Source organism: Nanorana parkeri, unplaced genomic scaffold, assembly GCF_000935625.1.
Source record: "Nanorana parkeri isolate BGI_ZX_2015 unplaced genomic scaffold, ASM93562v1 scaffold194, whole genome shotgun sequence".
In the NCBI taxonomy this organism is placed as follows: Eukaryota; Metazoa; Chordata; class Amphibia; order Anura; family Dicroglossidae; genus Nanorana; species Nanorana parkeri.
In genome coordinates, this window is record NW_017306462.1 from 1,312,276 (window position 1) to 1,332,938 (window position 20,663).

Sequence of the window (20,663 nt, forward strand, 5' to 3'; positions counted from 1 at the left end):
ACCCATTCCCGACCTCCTTTTTTTTCCCCCCCCCCCCCAACCCCCCCCCAGCAGCCTGTGTAAACCTTTCTTTAAAACCCTAAAAAGGGAGTTTACAGCAAGGTTTTGTATTGCAGTCTTGAGTAAATGTCAATCTCACTCTAACGTTGATGTCCGTATGTGAGCATGTATACAAATAATACAGAAATCATACACATTGCAATGGCATGCTTATTCATGAATGTTGATTTCCTTGTGTGTACGATGACAGGTGCTATCTTTGTGATGAGGAGATTCAGTACAGCAGCTCTGGGCGGTTGCGGCAATTGGTGGATTTTATCCAAAAGAAATCCAAGACGAATGTAAAGATTTCAAACACAGGTTTGTATTTATTCCCAGTCTTAACCATTGAAGGTGGGCCCAATGTCTTGATTGTGACATGACTGTTACCAGATTCTGTTTTACTGGGTCTGAATCCCGCTGGAGCTGTTACATAAAATTGTTTGCTTCTTGAAATAGTTCAGTCTGGCCAAGATGATCGTATTTCTGAAAACAAGCAGGAGAAGGAAGAACATCAGGTGGTAGAAGACCCCAACAGGGTTGCGAAGGGCGCAAAAGCTGTCAACACACTAAATGACAATAAAGAGGTCACTGTGAAAGGGCTCAGCAACCTGGGGAACACGTGCTTCTTTAATGCTGTGATGCAGGTCAGCATGTGAGCGTCGTATCTGTCACATGACCAAAGGTGAGCGCATAGCAAAAATACTTATAGACTGTCTTCCATCATCTGCTTCCAGAATTTGTCCCAGACACCAACACTGCGGGAACTTCTGAATGATGTCAAACATCCAGGAAGAACTGTAACTGTCCAAGTGCCAGATGACTCCCGGCTTGTAAGTGTATTAAGAGTACCTGTCACCTCCACAATATAAGTTTGCTTTTTTTTAATGTGACATTACCTGTATGATCCTGATGAATTAGTTACGTTTATGTAAGTCGATGGAGAAACCCTCGGCACTCCTCACAGCAGTCCCGGCCAGATGAGAAAAGGTGGTGCTCGCAGTGATGTATTGCCACGGATGGCGCCGTGCAAACACAGGAAGACCTCACATCTTTCTGCCTTGAGGAAGGGACCCTGCGCGGCCCCCGAAACATCGGTTTATTTGGATGTCTGTGACGCTTATTGTCCAATAAAAGGGACATATTTATCTTTATTACTGAGTGCTGGTGATTTCCTGATCTTCCTTCGTTACGTTTATGGGATTCTTTGCTGCACCCCTCTGGATTCCTGCACTGTTTCATATGGCTGGGCGGATGCCGTTTGCACGGCACTAGTGCCCCTAGATGGAGATAAGGAGTATAGGAATTTTCTACGCTGCTCCGTTCCATTTAGAGGCATTAGTCCCATGCAAATGACATCCACTTGGTGTATGGCTTAATAAATAAACCAGTTTCTGTCTCAGTCATAATGGTCCCCAGTGGGGACACAGCAATAAAACCTGACGGGTCTATCCAAAACCAAAAAAATGGCTTTACATACATTTTAAAGATGGATGTTTCCTTTAGTTCTGTATGATACATTTATTTCAGACACCTCGGGAAGTGACACTGGAGCAGCAGCCGGGACCCCTGACCTTGGCAATGTGGCAGTTTCTTACTGAGATGCAGGAGACTAAGAAAGGGGTTGTAACCCCGAAAGAGCTCTTCTCTCAGGTCTGTAAAAAGTGAGTATGTGCCCAGAGTGTAACGCATGCTATTGAAGAGTATTAAGAATCCAACAAATTCATGATGTTGTGTGTACGATATCTAGATTCTAGGGGGAAGTCCGTTTGGTTTGAGTCTAACGCATAATCATTATTTGGAGAGGAGTTGCAAGCAGGAAGTTTCTCCAATCTAATGACACCGCAGTGTTTCCTCCAGTTTGTGTAAATCAGGGGTCCTCAAAGGGTAATTTTACTGTCATTCAGATGATAGGTGGGCCGGACTGTTGGATCAAAAAATGCCCCCGCATCAATGGAAATGAAAGGAAATAAAATAATGACCTAGTTGTTAGTGGGGGGAAGAATAGTGCCCATTGTTGGTGTCATTGGGAAGAATAGCTTGAATGTGCAGCTATGTAAAGCACTGTGTAAATTGTCAGCTCCATATAAATACCTGTAGTAATAATAATATTTAAATGTTCTATCCTTTAGGCCTCACTGACTGTGGCAGATATGTGTTTATATGCTTTTATAAGACATTTCTAAATGTATATAAATGCATGAAATGATTGGTGTAATTCACAGTGCGTTTACTTGTGTTTAGGTGTGTCCAGGTTAGTTGCATTTTAGAGAAAATAGAATTCTGTGCTCCCGAGGGAAGGTTGTATGGAATATCTAGTCTATTTAGGGCTCATGCACACAACCCAAAAAAATGCAGCGTTTTCAGGAGGCTCAGGTCACCAAGCATCCATCATTCCTGGGGCATGAACCACCTAAGTCACCTTTGTGTTATACTTTGAATGCATGTTATCGTTGCACAAACTCTACATGCGTACAGAGCTCTTTTTACTGCCAGCATATTAGTCGACATATTGGGCGTGTGCATGATCCTTTAAAGTAGTATTCAACTCAACCTTTTTTCAATAATGAATCCAGGTCAGACAAATATACATTGCCCAGCAAAGTATTTCTTTACATTTTTGCCCAAGCATTTCCAGTCATCATGTTTCCAAACAGCTCCAACTCTCTCAGCTCAGCTTCCCTGAACTTCCTGTCCAGTACAAGAAAACAAGGGAGAGCCCAGTCTCCACCAGCTGTCCATCTACTAGATTGGAAAAGGAAGAAGCAGGGAAGGGAGGGGCAGGAAACAGAGATCAGGGAAGTGGCTTGTTTTGCTGTATCTGTGTGTTTGTGGAGACGCACACAGCCTACTAGCACACACAAGGGTGGCTCCATAGGACCCTGCAAGGGAAAAGGATTCACACTAAAACAGGATATCGGGACCAGTCCTCAGGGGACCAGCTGATTCTGCAGGTTAGCTAAAACTTTTAAACATCAAGGAGCAGCATCCATTGTAAGTGATTTCATCAGCATTTGAAATCTTTTGACTTTAATATCACTTTAAAAGCAGGAGAACTTGATCTGGGGGGGGTATAAAGTTTGGTGATACTTCCCAGATAATTTCTCTTGCTTTAGATAAACCAATGTCTGGTGGCTCGTGTCAATGCAGCCCAAGGGTTTGACATGTTATTCTTTGTGACGTCAGTTTAGATAAACTTCTCACTGCTTTGCATCTGCTGCAATGTTTGCCGGTGGTTTCTGCTTAGCCATATGTATGAGTAATGTCTGCATTGCTTTTCTTTCCAGAGCCGTCCGATTTAGAGGGTACCAGCAGCAAGACAGCCAGGAGCTTCTCCGCTACCTTCTAGATGGAATGAGAGGAGAGGAGATACAGGTATTGACATTCAACGTATATCTAGACCAGGTACGGGCAACTCTGGATTGTGAGAAGTCCCGGACAACAGAGCAGGCTGGGGGATGTAGTCTAAGGGTCACCAGATGCATTACAATCTGGGCGACCATACAGTCTTTAGATTTACCAAAAGTTCCACCTGATCTAACCAATTAATATGTATCCAATGCAACAGGCTTTTGCACTACATCGTTTTTGGTTAATCTAAAGAAGATTGTACAATCGGATTGTAAAGTGTGAGCCTAAAACCTTAGTGCCTTACCTAAAGGTAGAAGACATTTTTAGACTGTAATATGATTATTTCCAATTTGGGGCTTCATTCAGTGTAACCATAAAGGAGCTATGTTATGTCCATGTCCTATTTTCATTTATTTTTTAATAATTTTAGAGAGTAAGTTCAGCGTTTTCCAAGACATTACAGGCTGCGTCAGAGAAGATCGAGGATGAGGACGTTAAAAAGATTGTGCGAGGTATTGTATATATGAGAGAACCTGATTTTTCTGTCTAGTCTGTGTTGCTTTGGAGCACTGCAGTTTCATTCATTCTCATCCAGACTCATTGAACCTGATCCATCAAGCTGCTATAGCATTTAGGGTCAGTTCACACCAGCAAGCCACGCCAAACACACAGCCACTGCTGTGCAGTGAGAGGAACAGGGTAGATGCACTGATGCAGGTGTTTATGAGCTGGCAGAGACCTGAGGTATGCATGCGTATGGGGGGGGGGGAAGTTCCCTTGAGGGACAAATTATCTTAATCCCATAATACTTCATCCCTCACTGCAACATTGCGTCTTGGAATGTGTGGCGTGGACATCCCATCTCAGGTGGCTGATCACTGTCTTCCTCGCCTAGGCTGCACCACTCCTTAAAAAAAATTATATTTACTTTTCCCTTGAGTAAGAGGGAAGGGGGAAAGAAGCACACAAGAGGAAGTTGGGTTTTGTGGGTAAAGGTCCTTACTTAACTACCTCCCGGCCAGCCGCTGTGTATACACGGCCGGCCGGGAGCTTCTTGGATGTAACTGGGCGTGTATACACGTCCGTTTTACATCCGCCCTCTCGGGCGCACGGCGCAGCGTGCGCTAGCGGGAAATCCCCGCTATTTGAAAAGACGCAGCGATGCCCGTTAATATGCAAGCGATCCGAAGCTTGTATTCCCGAGACGTGCGCCCCCCCCTCCGCGGCTCTCCCCCTCCCGCTGTCAAGCTGGTCCCGGGCTCCGGTGTGAGCCCGGGACCAGCATAGAGCCTCTGTCACAGGGGATCAGAGGGAGCTCGGTACACGAGCTCCCTCCGGTCCCCTCTCCGCTGTCAGAATGCGGAAGTGGTGTATATTACATCACTTCCGCATTCTCGTGTCACTCTCCAGCTTCAGATGCTGGAGAGAAGCTGATGAAGCAGATATCAGCTTTTACAGGGGGGTCCTAGGTGACATTAGGGGTCTTGGAGACCCCTGATGTCTTCATAAAGAGGACCTGTCACCTCTTTTGCTATCACATAAGCAATAAAGTTAAGTGAAAAAAAATAGTAAAAAAATTAAGTTTCCCCCAAAAAATGTTTAATGTTACACAAAAAAGAATTTAAAAAAACAAAAATTTTTTTAAAAGTCCCCACCCCTACATACACGCATGTAAACATGCGTCAGGTGCGCATACCTGCGAAAACGACGATTGCGCCCATTAATGTTGTTGCTTGATAACTCGGAACTAATTTGTGGGTTTCTTTCAAGTTCCTTATTTTCCAGTTACAGACCGATATCTTTGCAGAATATTTTAGCACTCTTCAAACGCGTTAATTTAGTCACAAATCAAGCTGCCTCTTCTTCAGCAAAGCGCATGCATCAGGTTTAGTCCCATGCATCGGTATTTCTGGGCAGCCAAGTGTGACATTTTGCAAAGTTTTGAGACGGATTTATTAATGAAGACGTGACAGATTTTTACTTTAAACAGACGCATAATTAAGAAGTGGTCGGGGTCAGGTTTTAACATGTTGCAGGGCTACTTTAGAGCAGCTGAGGGAAGAATTTATGACTCGTGCTGTAACATTGTACTAAACCTGTTTATTATATAAATGCTCCTTAGCATTGCTTTGCCATGCGGCAACATTTATACAAATGGACCCAAATCCCACCTCACCCTAACTTTTTGCACAGTTAGGGTTGGCAGATCCAATATATGTGGAACCTGGTAGATTGAGTCCATTCCTGGGCTATTTGTCTATGGCTACTCCAAAACTGGGCTCTACCTGACATAATTCCCCGCTCTGTTCCTGTGTATTGAGAGTTTTGGGTGTTCCCCCCTCACCTTTGCATGCTCCAAAACCTCTAGTTGTATTCTCCATCATATAAAATAGATATAAATCCAGCATGGTCAGGGGAGTTTATCATGTGAAGACTCAGGAACTCACTTGCAGGGATCTCACAAACTAATTTCCAGATAGAAACTGCCAACTCTTCAGCAACTACCAGAAACTGAACAAAAGTTTTGGGTGGGCTAACCCTTGTATGGGGGGCATTTACAGTTTAATGTGTAAGGAAAACCACAGTAGGTGTGTCTGTGAAGGTTCTCAATCATCCAGGTCATGGTAAAGCTAGTAGTAGTTTCTAACTAACGCCTTTAACTTTACAGGACAAGTCCAGCTGGATGTGACTAACTTCTACTAGACATAAATGGGGTGACATTAATTCTCTCTTTCTCTTTATTAGACTGTGAAAAAAGACGAGTTATCCCCAACTTTGTTGACCGCGTATTTGGAGGAGAGATGACAAGTACAATAATGTGTGAGACCTGCCACACAGTATGTTTACTTTTTCCCTTTTTAAAATGTGTATTCAGTATAGATTTTGCTGAGAAGATCTCCTTAAAGCAAACCTGTCATCCATTTTTAAACTTGTATAGGTCTTGTATGACTTGTATACCATTGACCTTTTGTCACTAATGTTTTGGCATAGCCCTGCCAGCTGCCATAACCAGTTAAACGGGGATGTCTCAGTGGCCAATCAGGATGCTGTTTTTTTGGACTGCGGGATGAGAGTTGGCATGGCTTAGCAAGTCTGAGATATCAATTCTTCATTGACAAAGTGAAAACTGTTTCAGTGAGGCACACAGTGGACCTTTTTCTGGCTTACAAAGGCAAACTCTGTGCTGGCTGCTCTTGCATAAGGCCTTTCAATTTGAAAAGTATTTAAGGGGAACTAAATATGCATTGTTATCGGTTTACATCAGCCATAAAGTGCAAGTAAGCACAGCATATTCGTACATTATGACAGACTTGCCTGCAAAAGGGACCCCTCCAGCACTGAAACTGTTGGGATTTCCTTTGTCATACCACTGCCTTTGCTGACATGTTCTGCTGTTCTTCTTCCAGGTTTTGCGCCCTTGGCCATCTTGATATGCTGGCCTGGGATAATGTAACTTATGCACATGCGCTTTGGAGTTTGTTCATCCCGGCAGCAAAGCGTGCCAGGAATGAACTCTGAGCTGCTCATTCACTAAAAACATTGTTGGCAGACAGAAGAGGAGCTTTTATTGCAGATGAGACATTCAGGGGCCGTTCACACCAGATGCAGTGTGTTCCGGCCCGATTCTAGCCAGAACGCACTGCCCCAAATTGCAGCCAGCTCACTTTTTTGTGGGGCAGGAGGGGGCGTGGTGGGCCATTAAAGTGAATGGCAGCGTAGCAACCCCCTCCGGCCGCAATGCGATCGGCCACATGGGAACGCAAGTCACTACTTGTCAGTAATGACTTTAGTGGTTGACTGGTTCTCTCTAAAGAGAGTAAATTGGAATTTTAATGTATACTTGTTCTGCAGTGTTGATGCTCAACAGTCTTAGGGTTGCATTTTATTTAACAAATGGTCCACTTTACAGGGCACATCCATATGGAATTATTATCTACAGTGTTGTATTTCTGTACGAGGCTCTTGGCACAAGGTGTATATAACTAGTATGTACTCCAGACTGACTTTGTGTAGAAGTGAAAAGATATACACCGGCACTCCAAGGCAAATCCTGTACGTCTATTTGTTCACATACTTGTTGCATATTCAAACACTAAATACAACGTTTCGGGGTCTCACAGGATCCCCTCCATCAGGCAAACACCAGGCGACATTTTGTATTTAGTGCTTCAATATGCAACAAGTACGTGAATAAATTGACCTGCTGGATTTGCCTTTGAGTGCCGGTGTCCATCTTTTCACTTGTATACTTTGACGGAAGCCACCTTTTGCACCCACCTCTTATCTGATGGAGCAGCGGTTCTGAGTGCGATGGGTACACGGACTGTATCCTGACTTTGTGTAGAGTCTCCTTCTCTGCCGAGAGGCCACAGTGCTCCTCGACCTAGCACTTCTGCTCTGATCTGCAGTGACCGCACATAGCAACTTTGGGTCTTTCTGTGAATGTCCTATCACAAGTTCTTCAGTTATTAATGTTTGTTCTTTGTTTCCTCTTTTAAGGTGTCTTTAGTCCATGAGCCTTTTCTTGATCTTTCACTTCCTGTCCTGGATGACACGGTAAGAAGGCATTTTAATATGTTTACATTTAGTACCTGCACTTTTGTATAAATGAAAAGGTTTGCTATAGGCAATTGTATGCTGAATACAGATATTAAGTGACTTTTGCCATGATCTGTGACAGAGTGAAGTGATCTTCCTTGCTGAACATCTGCTGAGAACAAATCTGTAAGAAGAAAGGTCACTCGGAGTGTTGACATTTCTCAATGTTCTCTATAACATAGAAAATCATCACTTTTTGAGAGAAGATAACTAGTTGTGATGAAAGGTGTTTTTCATACAACAGTTTGCATCTGCTAAAAGAAAAATACCAGCCTGTCCATTATTGGATGGGGATGTCTAACTTGTCCTATAAGGCTGTGTACATATTATGATTGTAATGTGCTTTTATTTCAGCCTGCCAAGAAAAATACTGCAAAATCAGCAAAAGCAGTCCAAGAAAAAAAGAATGAAGGGGAAAGTGATAATGACAGCTATGTAAAAGACCGGCATGATGTTCCGTCAGGGCCGAGTAAGCACCTTCAAAAGAAAGCAAAAAAGCAAGCCAAAAAACAAGCCAAGGTCAGTCATTAATGACAATTGTCCTCTTAAAGCAAAATTCCAAAAAGAAAAAGTACAATGAAAGATAAAGTAAAGTTTAGAACTAGTGCTAGTGGTTCCATAAAGAAATATCATTTTTATACTGTAGAATCCTTTTCTTGGAGTCTGAGTGACACAGGAAGTCTTTCACCTTCAGGTTGTACTGCTGCTGTAGCAAATCAGTACAAAGATCATAATTCAGTCTGTAGCCTCGGATACTACCTCCTGCACACAAGCATCTGAAATGCAAGCTGTCCAAGTGTCTGCAAAGGTTAGCAAACATTCTCCCACTCTGGAAAGTGGACGTGCACCTTTATGCTGAGGACTTTAAGCCCCAGTCCTTGCAGGTGTTAAGGGGGACCAAGCTTGGGGAGTCTCAACATGGTGGGTGCAAGGATGGAGAAACAAAAGGGATGTTTCTGAACAGAAAAAGATGGAGAAGACTTTCCATGCTGTTCCTTAGGCTACTTTTGCTTAGGGAGATACATGTTCTTGCCTCCAGCAGCTTCCTTGATAATGATATCAAGTGTAGATCCAAAAAGATGTTGTCGCTCACAGGGCAGGCGACTCAAATGCACAAACAACATTGTCTGATCAAGTTGTGTTTAGCTCCTGTGGTTAGTAGTTAAAGACCTACAGTGAACAATGAGAGGGGGCATCTTTGAGCCTTAGTTCAGAAGCTGAAGTTGGCCTTTGCATAAAATGATCTCCAGGTTTCAGAGGTTGCACTGCAAGGAGTGTGAAACAATGTGCCGGCCACTCTTGGTGCCTACTTTTCCTGTCTGTTGATGGTGTAGTAGTCTTACAGTAACCATAGATTCAACTTAAAATATTGAAGGTAGAACCAGCAGGTAATACCAAAAAGACACGTTGACCTTCCTCTGCCACAGCTAACGCTAATATCTGCTGGGCTGTGACCCGGGGGAGTGCTGCCATCACTCCCTCAGTCGTGTGACAGTGCTCAGGGATAGTGTTTGGCTGTAGGCCCGGGCATTGTCAGAGGAGCAGATAACATGCTTTCCTATAGCGTGCCAAGTGTTCTTGCTAGCTGTGGCAGAGCAAGGAGCAGCATGGGAGTGCAAGCAAGTTTAAGTATAAGGGGTCAGAGGACCCTTTGCAAAGATTCTATCACTTTGCCATGCATGGACAAGATGATTGTTCTCTTCAGGGGCAGTAGGTGTCGGTGTGACAGTTAGAAACTTGCTTTTTTACAATAATACTGACCATGCATTCTGTGGATATGTTATCTTATTCTATTCCTATATCAGCTATGCTAATACCTTTTGATTCAAATCTGTCACCATTCCACAGAGTCAGCGGCGACAGCAGAAGATGCAGGATAAGACCCTGCCGCTGAATGACCCAAATGTGAGCAGTAATGACGATGAAGGCTTTATCCCCGACAATAACAATGTACTGGATAACAACTGTGAGCAGCAAGATATGACCCCAGCTGACGGACAGTGTTCCAGTATAACCAGTGATGTAGATATGGAAAAGAAAGAAGATCTGGGACATTTGGAAAACAAAGAACCAAGTCAAACAGACATGGCAAATAATGCTGAGGCCAGCTCTAAAAGTCTTGAAAGTCAACATAATTCTGCGACTGAAGATCAGGAAAATAGTCACGATCTGGGTCAGAGAAGTCTACATCAGATTGAGCTTAGTCTGGAAAATGAGGATCATCCCAGCAGTGAAGTCAGTGCAGTTCTGGAAAACGGAGATGACAATCAGGGCAACATAGATAGTGATGAGATGGAAGAGGAGAGGTCACAGAGTCCTCAGGCAGACCACGATCCAGTGGATAGCCAGCTAACTGAAAACCTAAACAGACTTAATTTGAGTTCCGACCCAGAAAGGATAAATCTGAGCTCAGACCTTGAACCCAATGACATTGAGATCCAAATTATAGATGAAGCGCCCCCAGCACAGATCTATGAAGTGGTGAACCAAGACCCCAGCACTGCCTTTTGCACCCTCACTGACCGCAGGGAGCTTCAGCTAGACGAGTTGTCGGTCCTCAGTTGTCTCTATCAGTTTACCCGCAAGGAGGACCTGGTGGGCAACAACCAATTGCTGTGTAATACATGTACACAGAGGCAGGCTAAGACCATAAAGCACAACAATAAAGGTAGGTAATGCTGAGAGTGCATATATTACACATATCTGATGTTAGGATTTTTAGTAGAGGTCAAAAAGATGTGTTTGAGCTTGTAAGATGTTATGTAGGCTGTGCTAGTGTCTGCAGCTGTGAGCTCTTTTATTTGGTTACATGGACCATAGACATACTGCATGTGGAGGAGTTTGGGCTTTTCTTTCAAATTTGCATGACAGGTTCCCTTTTAAAGCTGAGGTTACCCTTGCACTTGGTCGTCCTCTTCACTGCAAGGGTTGACTACTCTAGGGGGATGAAATAAGGTGAAATACTTACCATACCACACTTGACATCCCAGGAAATTTGGACAGCAGAGGAGAGTGCCAGCTGCCACGGAAATTATTGGTAGATTGGGGAGCATCCATCTGCTGTCCATTACAGGGGGTTGTCTTGGATTTGTTGTGTTGTGGACCATTCTAAAAAGGTAGAAGTTGTACATACGGATACTTGTTACTGGACTCCTCAAGACATGCTAAATCCGGGGGGCGGCTATGGGGATTCAGCCCACCAGTGTGACACTTGTTACTGAAATAATGACATCCATTAGATAGGGAACTTTCATAGTAGTGTCAAAATCAATGATTTGTGTCCATCTGTTGTTGCTGACTTTGTATTCTGTTTGTAAACTTGAAATATTCTTTCAATAAAAATGTATTTGGTATAAAATTACTGATGTAGCTGTAGGCGTCCATAGTTGTGGAATTAATTTCTGTCTTGTCTCAGTAGAGAAGAAGTTTGTGTACACTAACGCCAAGAAACAAATGTTGGTCTCCGCACCGCCTCCTATCCTGACCCTCCATTTAAAGAGATTTCAGCAGGTATGTTTTCTCCGGCATCCTCATTACAGGATTTTAAAGTGACACGAAACTCAGGAATTAAACTTTCAAAATACATTCAGGTACCTTAACTATTCACAAAAATTTATCTTATTTGTGTATCGTTCGGCTGTAGATCCTCAAATCATCTCTGAATTGGTGCTGACACTGTCCTTCCTTCTGGAAGGTGGATACTCTTGTTCCCCATGGTCCTTGTGTGTGTTGTAACGTAGTCACCGGTCCAAGCTCACTCCTGTGATGGACTACAATCTCACGTTTAGTTTACTAATTTGTATTGAGATTGTAGTCTCTCACAGGAGTGAGCTTGGACCGGTGACTACGTTACAACACACACAAGGACCATGGGGAACAAGAGTATCCACCTTCCAGAAGGAAGGACAGTGTCAGCACCAATTCAGAGATGATTTAAAGATCTACAGCTGAGTGATACACAAATAAGATACATTTTTGTTAATAGTTCAGGGACTTGAATGTATTTTCAAGATTTAACTTCTGAGTCATTTAGAGCTGTACAGAAATAAAGTAGAGAAAGGTAGACAGACCATTGTTTGTCCCTGTTGAAGCTAAAGGAACACATTTTAAAGTGACACTAAACTTAAGTACCTTAACTATTAGCAAAAATGAATCTTATTTGTGTATCACTCAGCTGTAGATCTTTAAATCATCTCTGAATTGGTGCCGACACTGTCCTTCCTTCTGGAGGGTGACTACTTTTGTCCCCCATGGTCCCTGTGTGTTGTAAAGTAGTCACCACCCCAAGCTCGCTCCAGTGATGGACTACAATCTCACGTTTAGTTTACTAATTTGTATTGAGATTGTAGTCCATCACGGGAGCGAGCTTGGAGCAGTGACTACTTTCCAACACACACAGGGACCATGGGGAACAAAAGTAGTCACCCTCCAGAAGGAAGGACAGTGTCAGCATCGATTCAGAGGTGATTTGAAGATCTACAGATGAGTGATACACAAATACAATACATTTTGTTAATAGTTCTGGTACTTCAATGCATTTTTCTTTGATACACCTAGTACAAGCTGTGAATTATTTACTTTTCCTGCACCTGTAAATTCATTTTTGAAAAGGTATTTCTTACCATTCAGGCAATCTAGGTACCTGCCTGTAGGAACCCTGTTCAAGGGGAGCATATCAGATGCATGTATTCAGGGTTTTCAGCAAATCACGTTAGCAAGCAGTATTTGGCTAATTAAACAGGAGGGAAAACTTTGCACTGTTTTTTTTTTCCCTTTTGGCACTGACTTAAAGATGAAAACCTGTAATGTTCAGATATTAGTATAGAAGCTGCCATCATCATTATCATCATCATCCTGGCTTCACTACCGTGTTAGTCAATGACTGAGATTCTGACTGCTGTTTACTGTTAGAGTGATAACGGGTACTTTCTAAAATTATTTATTTGTAAAAAAAAATAAAAAAAAGGCCCATCCCACCTCCCTCCACCTTTCTTATGAAATCATCTTACATTCATTAAACAAACATCTTTTTATTTTACTTACAATTATTGTTTTTCCACTTCCTGGTTCTCTTGGGCATTAGTGATGTAATTGGCCTAAGTGTTACATCCTGGGAAGCTGACATCAGCAGAGCATTGCTGGGAAATCTCATGTGAGATCTCGGGGAAAGGCGGTCAGGTGATGATGTGCATGGTCACATGTCCTAGTCACATGTGCCAGAGTTCCAGGAAGTAAAGGGAGATCTAGTAACCTGCCCTTAGTTAAAATGGCCACTGTCAGAAGACTGGGGAAGAAAAAAAAAATAAGGTATGCAACGAATTAAAAAAACTACAATTATCTAGAAGTATGTGTTTGTAGATTCATTACTAAACATTTCTAAAGGTGTCTTTGTTGTCATTTTCAAATATAAGGGTGAAGTTCCTCTTTTAACAAATGGTTATTTTGATATTTTACCTCGACCCAGCATCAATAGCATTGTACGATTTAGACCACCTTACTGTCTGATTTTTATTTGCTTTGAAACTACATTCAGTGGTATTTTCTTTTCTTTCAATCTCTAGAACGGATTTAATCTTCACAAGATAAATAAACACATCAAGTTTCCAGAAGTCATTGACCTGGCTCCCTTCAGTACGGTAAAATGCAAGGTCAGTAGCAATGGCTGCAATATGGGTATCCCCTGAGTTCATTCCAATGACACTGCTATTAGGATGGCTACTTACTGGTCAGATATGGTACTCACATTTTAAAGCTGGTATAGTCAGTTTGTAGAATTTACAATCATTTATAATATGTGTGCCATTCACGATCAGCCACAGATCCTTTTGCTGTGGCATTAAAGGGATGCGCCCCTTTAATGAGGTGGCCACCTATTGCCATAGGAATCTGTTACTACTGTATGTTTTTGCCACGGCAACAAGCATAGTCCCCAACTTATCATGGCAATGAAGAGATTGACTGCTCCACTGTTTTCATTGTAACAGAGGATTTGAAAACCAATCTAGGTTTCTACTGCTCTAGCAATAGGGATCCACCCAAATGTCCCAGTGGCATCATTGCTGATTTATAAAGGAGGTATCAGGCCTATTGCTTTGGCAGCAGCATAATACGCTGCTTGCCACAGAGATACTAGCAACCCTCCCGATCCCCCAAGGGGTTTAGAGGATTTGCCCCATTGCCATGGCAATGGCCTCAGTGATATGGCAACAGGTAATTCAGAAACAACCTTCTTGCCATGGTGGCAGAGGGATAGCTACAACCTCCATTGTCCTGGCAATGGAAGAAATCGGCCACTCCAGACCTTGTTGTGGCAGCAGAAGGAATCCATTTCTTTATCATGACATTGGAAGGATTTGTGCCATGGCCATGTAGCCTTGGTGCCTTAGCTGCAGCCTGAAGGACCCATGCGGCCCATTGGTGCTTATGCTGCGGGCCCTCATGCCCCAGCAGCCAGTAGTGGGAGCATTGATTTGTAAATGGGTTGTAATAGCAGTGTGGTCAGTAGCAGTCTTATGTAACATACTCCAAGTCTCTAATACTCTACTGCAGCATATCTCCTGCAAACCACCACAGATGAAATGTAACTCTACAGCCATCTGCTCCACATATTCAATAAGCAAAGTTCCCCAGCAGTGGTTAGATATTTTATAAGGCATTTAGAGCCGTCAGACATGGTTTCAGAAATTCACATGCGGCATCGGGTCAAGGACAGGGACCAGCAAGCAAGAAAAGAGCTCTAGAAAGGGCTTCCAACCGCTTATCAGTTGGGCCCTTGAATATGAGCATGTGTAAGCGCCTTTTCTTAACTCTTGCAGTCGGTCTAGCCCTGCACTGCAAGGGTTAACTGCTCATTTTCGTCTAGGTGCTAAAATAAAAAAAGTTATACTCACCTGAACTTTGGAGCCGGCCGGCTGTCACAACACTCCCTCCAGCCGGTCTCCTCCTACACCATGCGATGTATGTCCCTCAGCGTCCTCATGTCCAATACACAGTGTATAGAAAGTGATTTCTCGAGGATCCTTAGACCGCTGCAGTGCAGGGGGAGCGAGGATCGAAGGACTGGTCTAAGAGCAAGCTGTCTCCAAGGATCGGGTGAGTATAACTTTTTTTTATTTTAGCAGCTAGATGAAAATGAGCAGTTAACCCTTGTAGTGCGGGGGTAGCCCTACTGCAAGGTGTGATGTTCGGGGATATTAGCACATGTGGTGAGCGCTTAAGAATGCAGTCTACTCGCAATATCTTCGGTTTAAAGGCTTGGTAGCCCACTTTTATTCATAAACTAAGTTCACACATCCATCTTGGATACCCTCGCAGGGGTTGTTCAGCATAACTTTCATGTAAGGCTTCAAAACAAACACAAGAATAGCCTCCTGGCTTCCACTTTAAACGTTGGCACTTCTGACCCACTGGTCCTCTTTGAGGTGCTGTCCCACACTTGTACTGGTGGCCCCTCAGGCTCACGGCTCTCCTAGCCTCACCAGTTCTCTCCCAGCCTCCCTGGCTGTCTTAAGGTGCCCATACACTGCACGATTCTCGTACGAGAAAAATCATGCAGTGTATTGAAGGCGTGCGACCGTTTCTACTGTACGGTCGCACGTCTTCCATCGAACCAGCATGCTAGAAAACCCGCCGGGAATCATACGATTCTCGGAGAGTCAGTGGCCTGCTGGTTCGACAACTGCCGAACGGGCCGGTGTGCGCACGCACACACTGCCCGTTTGCAGTCATCGTAAGCCCGCCCCTCATTAAAGTAATTGTAAGCCCGCCCCTCAGGGGGGTGGGCTTGCGATGATCGCAAGTACGATCTGCCTGTCCAAGATGGGCAGATCGTACGTTTTTTAAAGTACTTTACAACCCTTGCAAGACAAAAGTCTTGCGATGGTTGTAAAGTGTATGGCCACCTTTTAGTGTGCCTCCAGCACACTCACCACCTGACCCCACTTTAGATTCTAGGGAAGTCCTCCTGACTCCTGAACACCGTCCGTTCCTATCCCAGTAGGAGCTCGCCTGACTCCTCTCTGACTCCTGGGGGTGTTCTCCTGACACCTGAACACGGTCTGTTCCCCTTTCCCAGCAGGAGCCAATTCCCCTAGCCAGCATCCTTTCCTTAAGGGTTGTGCACACCTGTGCAATCATCGGGTGCTGGCCACTGCTAAAGCCTGGATCTAGGCCTGGGGATCTCATCTTCCCTCCAGAATCCCCCTGAAGCCTCCCAGTTCCAGGATCCCAAATGTAATCCCGACAATCCCTTGCTTCCTGACACGTCTCAGCCCGTCTGGCTGAGAGTCCCAGGTGATCAGAACACCCAATTCTACAGTGGGATTGCCACAAAGGGTTAAGAAAAGTTTTGCCCGGAGTTCTTTATTAAGGGCTTCCTGTGTCCCTCTGTGGACTGCAAGAAAATGGTTGTTTTCAAATTGTTAATATGGTAGGCTGAGAGTACCGGAATGTTTCTTCCAGAGTATCTCTGAGGGAGAGGACAGACTGCTGTACTCTTTGTATGGTGTGATTGAACACAGCGGGACCATGCGCTCCGGACACTACACCGCCTATGTGAAATCTCGAACTCCCAATCCTCGCCTGTGCAACCTTGTACTTCAGGGAGTACTTCCTGAAGGTAAGATAACATGTGGGTAGTCCGGAAGATGAACCCAGCAGTAAATAAGTATAAGCATTCATTTATCTTTTCCTCATTTGCAGTGCCAAGTACAGAGTCTACGAAGGGTCATTGGTTCCACATCAGCGACAGCCACGTACAAGCGGTACCACTGAACAAAGTGCTGAACTCACAGGCCTACCTCCTGTTTTATGAGAGGATACTGTAATACATGCAGATGTATCTGCCAAAATCTCTATTGCCAAGGAATATTTATTGTAATTAAACTCGCCAAGTGCACCTGTCATTTTGAGCTGTACAGAAATAAAGTAGAGAAAGGCAGACACACCATTGTTTGTCCCTGTTGAAGCTACAGGAACACATTTTAAAGTGACGGTAAACTCAGGAGTTAAACCTTAATGCATTGAAGTACCTCAACTATTAAGAAAAATGTCTCTTATTTGTGTATCACTCGGCTGTAAATCCTCAAATCATCTTTGAATTGGTGCTGACACTGTCCTTCCTTCTGGAGGGTGGCTACTTCTGTCCCCCATGATCCCTGTGTGTGTTGTAAAGTAGACTGAATGTATTTCTAAGATATAACTCCTGAGTTTAGTGTCACTTTACTTATGTCTAATGCACCATGATTGTAAAAAAACATTAGCCATCTACAATGCTATCTTCTTACAAAGCTTCCTGTCTGCTGCTAAAGGACAGATGCACTTTAAAATGCACCCTCAGCATTCTACAGTGGAGGCAGCCATCATGTGTCTGAACCTGTCTTCATTGCTTGCTGCTGTCACAGGACTCTGGCGGACCCCATAAACCCAGTACAGACCCAACCTGCAAAACTGGCTGCGTCCATTGTAGGCAGACAGGTGCACTTCAGTGATTTGCCTATAATTTTGGAGAGAGTGTGTGAAATATGTATATACAAGCACAAGCATAGCTATTTTATTTTGAGGGACCATTTCAGATGCCTCTTTATTACCAGCCCTGATACTTGTACATCTTTACATATGCAATAAATGATATGCAATCATGAGTACAAACAAGACTTCTCGATCATTAACTTTGCAGTCAGGAAGATAAAGGAAGTAGAGTGCTCAGTTATACCATGCATGTCAATTCTGCTACATAAATACAAAGCATTTCCTTCCTATTCTACCGCAAATGGAAAAATGCATCTGGTCCTGTTCAGAGGGGAGACCCCCATCCACACTTCAATACTGGATTCATCAGTGGTACCATGATGGTTAAAGATGAACTCCAGGAATAGCTACATACACAATGAATACATAGGATCACTATACCATCTGATTTATAGAAGCTCTTGTAAAGAGATTGTATGCTCAGATTAAGGGGTGTCCCGATACTGGGTGTTACCCGGACCGGAGACCGGGTGACACCCCGTCATGGCGCATGCGCGGCCATCTTGGTGATGGACGCCGGCAGAGAGAGGAGGGGACGTTCACCCGGCGGGATGAGGTATGCCACCGGGTCCTCTCCTCTCTCCTGACACTTTCAGGCTCTTGGTCCATGACCAAGTGCCCGACTTTTTAGAGGGGGCGCATCCCTACTGTCAGTCATTTTGGTGTCACCCGGGTGCGGGCCGCACCCCCCTTGTGACGCTCTTTGGCTCCAGTACAGGTTTTCTTCGAGCTATACAGATTGGTCACTGACCAAGCTCTTAGCCTGCTGTTTGGACAATGAAGAATCACCACAATGATGAGGTCATCACAACAACAAATACCAGGCAGGCTTCAACCCTTTCCCACTCTACTAATAACATTGCTGTTATGTGTGTCCCCAACGGAGACAAATTATTTCCCCTTCTTGTGCTGGTGACAAAATAGGAAGTGAGGACGCACTCCAGCAAGGATACAGGCGGCAGTAAAAACCCGCACAGGGTTTCTAACCCCCTGCCAAATGAGGAATTCTGCCTGCCAATTGCCCACGGTGGACAAGACTGGAACATGCAATTCTGCCAAGGACAGGATTCACTCTTCTTGCCACAGCAAGTCTCCTGGTTCCTCCCTAAAGGTACGCTGTTGTTGACTGAAACTAGATGACCCTTGAGCAGGACAGTCCAGCTCTGCAGCAATTCTTGCAAAGCTCCAGGATGTTAATCGGGAAACAAGATTCCTTTGAAGTCTAAGTCCCCTGCAGCAAGAGGGCTCCCAGTAACTCCTCTGCAGCCCTACAGGCTGGTGAGGATATTCCAAAAGATGGCAAGGACTTCAACTGCAAAGCCAGGTTCCTGAGCCACCAAGGCAGGGACAGCCTGGTCCCTGGCACCCAAGGAAATGGTCTATTCAGGGGCTGGACTGTCTAGTCCCGCAGTGACAGAATGTTGTGTTCTAGGGGTGTGGAGTGAAGCTGGTCATAAGGGATTGCCTCCAAGGAGGCCAACATCAGACCCACAAAGCTCATGCAAAAGCAGACGGACATCTGGACTGAAGAACACGAGTCTGGGAGCCGAGTTTGAAATGTCACCTGGGGAAGAGACACTCTGACCTGAGATGAGTCTACGACTAGACCCTGATGCTCCCAGCAAGGAATCAGTTGTAGCACAGAAAGCCCAGAGAGTGTATAGACCTACATTACATAGCTGCCATTGCAGAGGCCAACTTAGGAAAAAACAAAAGCTGGCTGCAAAATAGTTTACTTTTCCCAGCAGAGCTGAAGAAAATTCACCTGTCACCTAGGATAGTGATTCTAAACCAGCATGCCACCTCAGTGTACCAGGGGTGCAGCGGCAAAATCCATCGCAAACATTTTTTTAGTCTGTGGGTATCCCAGCCTGCGTCTTAGCAACCGATGGCATCATCAGTCACTATAGACGTGGTCAGCAGCCACAGCCTTAAACAGTGGCTGCCAACAGCGTCTTTAGTGATGGATGACATTGGTTGTTAGGAATCAGTAGGGTGCCGGCTCACTTCCTAGCAACCAATGGAGTCTTTGGGGATGGCCTGCAGAAGATGGCAGCCAGAGGAGGCCGGTGTGATGGAGAGGACCAGTTATGCAGCCTGCAGTGTGTTCCATGGCCATGCTCGGTGTACTCTGCTGCATTGCTCTGCCTCCTCTTGCAGTGTTCTCCACCAACGCCTGTTAGATAGTTCTGGATCTGTCAGAGGCACCAAGGAGGAGAAAAAAGCACGAGGTATGCTTACATGCTGGGGTTCGGGAGGAAGTGGGGAGGGACTTAATTTAAATCTTAGTGTATGATTTATCATGTAGTGCAATACGTGGACGTTAGTAAAATCTGTATTTCCTTTACACTGTATATCACTGAACACTTGCTGCGGGGTGTATTCAAATATATTAAAGGGCCCATTCACACTGGTGCATGCACTTTTTTTTTTATCACACCATAACGTACGGTATTGCGATACTGCATGTTGAAGCACAATCAAGCCCATTGCGGACTAGGGTACCTCGAGATTTTGCGTAGTTTAAAAAGTGTGCCTTGGCTTAAAAAAGGTTGAGAAACATTGTCCCATGACACAAGCAAAATACAGAGGGATGCTAGTTGTAGGAGAGGTTACCCTGGGCTGTATTAGGATTATTTTTCCAGTGTACAATCCTCCTGTAGGTGGCAGTATAACCCAACATTTGTGTGGTCAGGTGCTGAGACCTGGTTCACTATCAGAATTCCAATTTTTTTTAATAGTTAATAGCACCCTCCATTGGAAACATCTGAACTCGGTAATTTAGAGGTGCCGCCACATACTTTTGCACAACTAGAAGGTGTGATGGTCAGGTGTAAACAAGCTTGTCGGCCCTATTGTGTATTAGAATCAGCTTTTATTGTAAACAAGTGTGGCACCATCCCTATCGTATGCAATAGGATGGTCAATAAGGAGGCTCAGAAGGTAGATACAGGGCCACACCTGACTGACATAAATTCCTGTGTCCCATGTATGTTTCTCACCAAACCCTCGGTGTGAACTGTGGTTGTATTCTGAAACTGGTTTTGTGTTTATTGGATTATTAATATAAATTTATTCTAATAGACATTTACAGGCAGCTTGCTTCGTGGGCATGCGAGAAAAGAAAGAGTCATGTAAACACTTGT

General features: G+C 44.3%; 1 protein-coding gene across 2 annotated transcripts in view; it reads left to right on the forward strand.

Moving 5' to 3' along the window:
• The window catches only part of USP16 (ubiquitin specific peptidase 16), a 27,702-nt gene extending 10,733 nt beyond the window's left edge, over positions 1-16,969 (forward strand). Inside the window, exons 5-18 of one of the 2 annotated variants that reach the window (XM_018555368.1) lie at positions 251-360; positions 499-686; positions 777-872; positions 1,570-1,703; positions 3,327-3,414; positions 3,821-3,902; positions 6,136-6,227; positions 7,891-7,947; positions 8,344-8,508; positions 9,838-10,657; positions 11,408-11,499; positions 13,551-13,637; positions 16,450-16,606; positions 16,690-16,969. In XM_018555368.1, coding sequence (XP_018410870.1) covers positions 251-360; positions 499-686; positions 777-872; positions 1,570-1,703; positions 3,327-3,414; positions 3,821-3,902; positions 6,136-6,227; positions 7,891-7,947; positions 8,344-8,508; positions 9,838-10,657; positions 11,408-11,499; positions 13,551-13,637; positions 16,450-16,606; positions 16,690-16,814 — 2,293 coding nt within the window. In that variant the 3' untranslated portion in view covers positions 16,815-16,969. Of the gene's footprint in view, positions 1-250; positions 361-498; positions 687-776; positions 873-1,569; positions 1,704-3,326; positions 3,415-3,820; positions 3,903-6,135; positions 6,228-7,890; positions 7,948-8,343; positions 8,509-9,837; positions 10,658-11,404; positions 11,500-13,550; positions 13,638-16,449; positions 16,607-16,689 lie in introns of both variants that reach the window. The other variant, XM_018555367.1, reaches the window with a different exon arrangement.
• Positions 16,970-20,663: the final 3,694 nt, after the last annotated feature.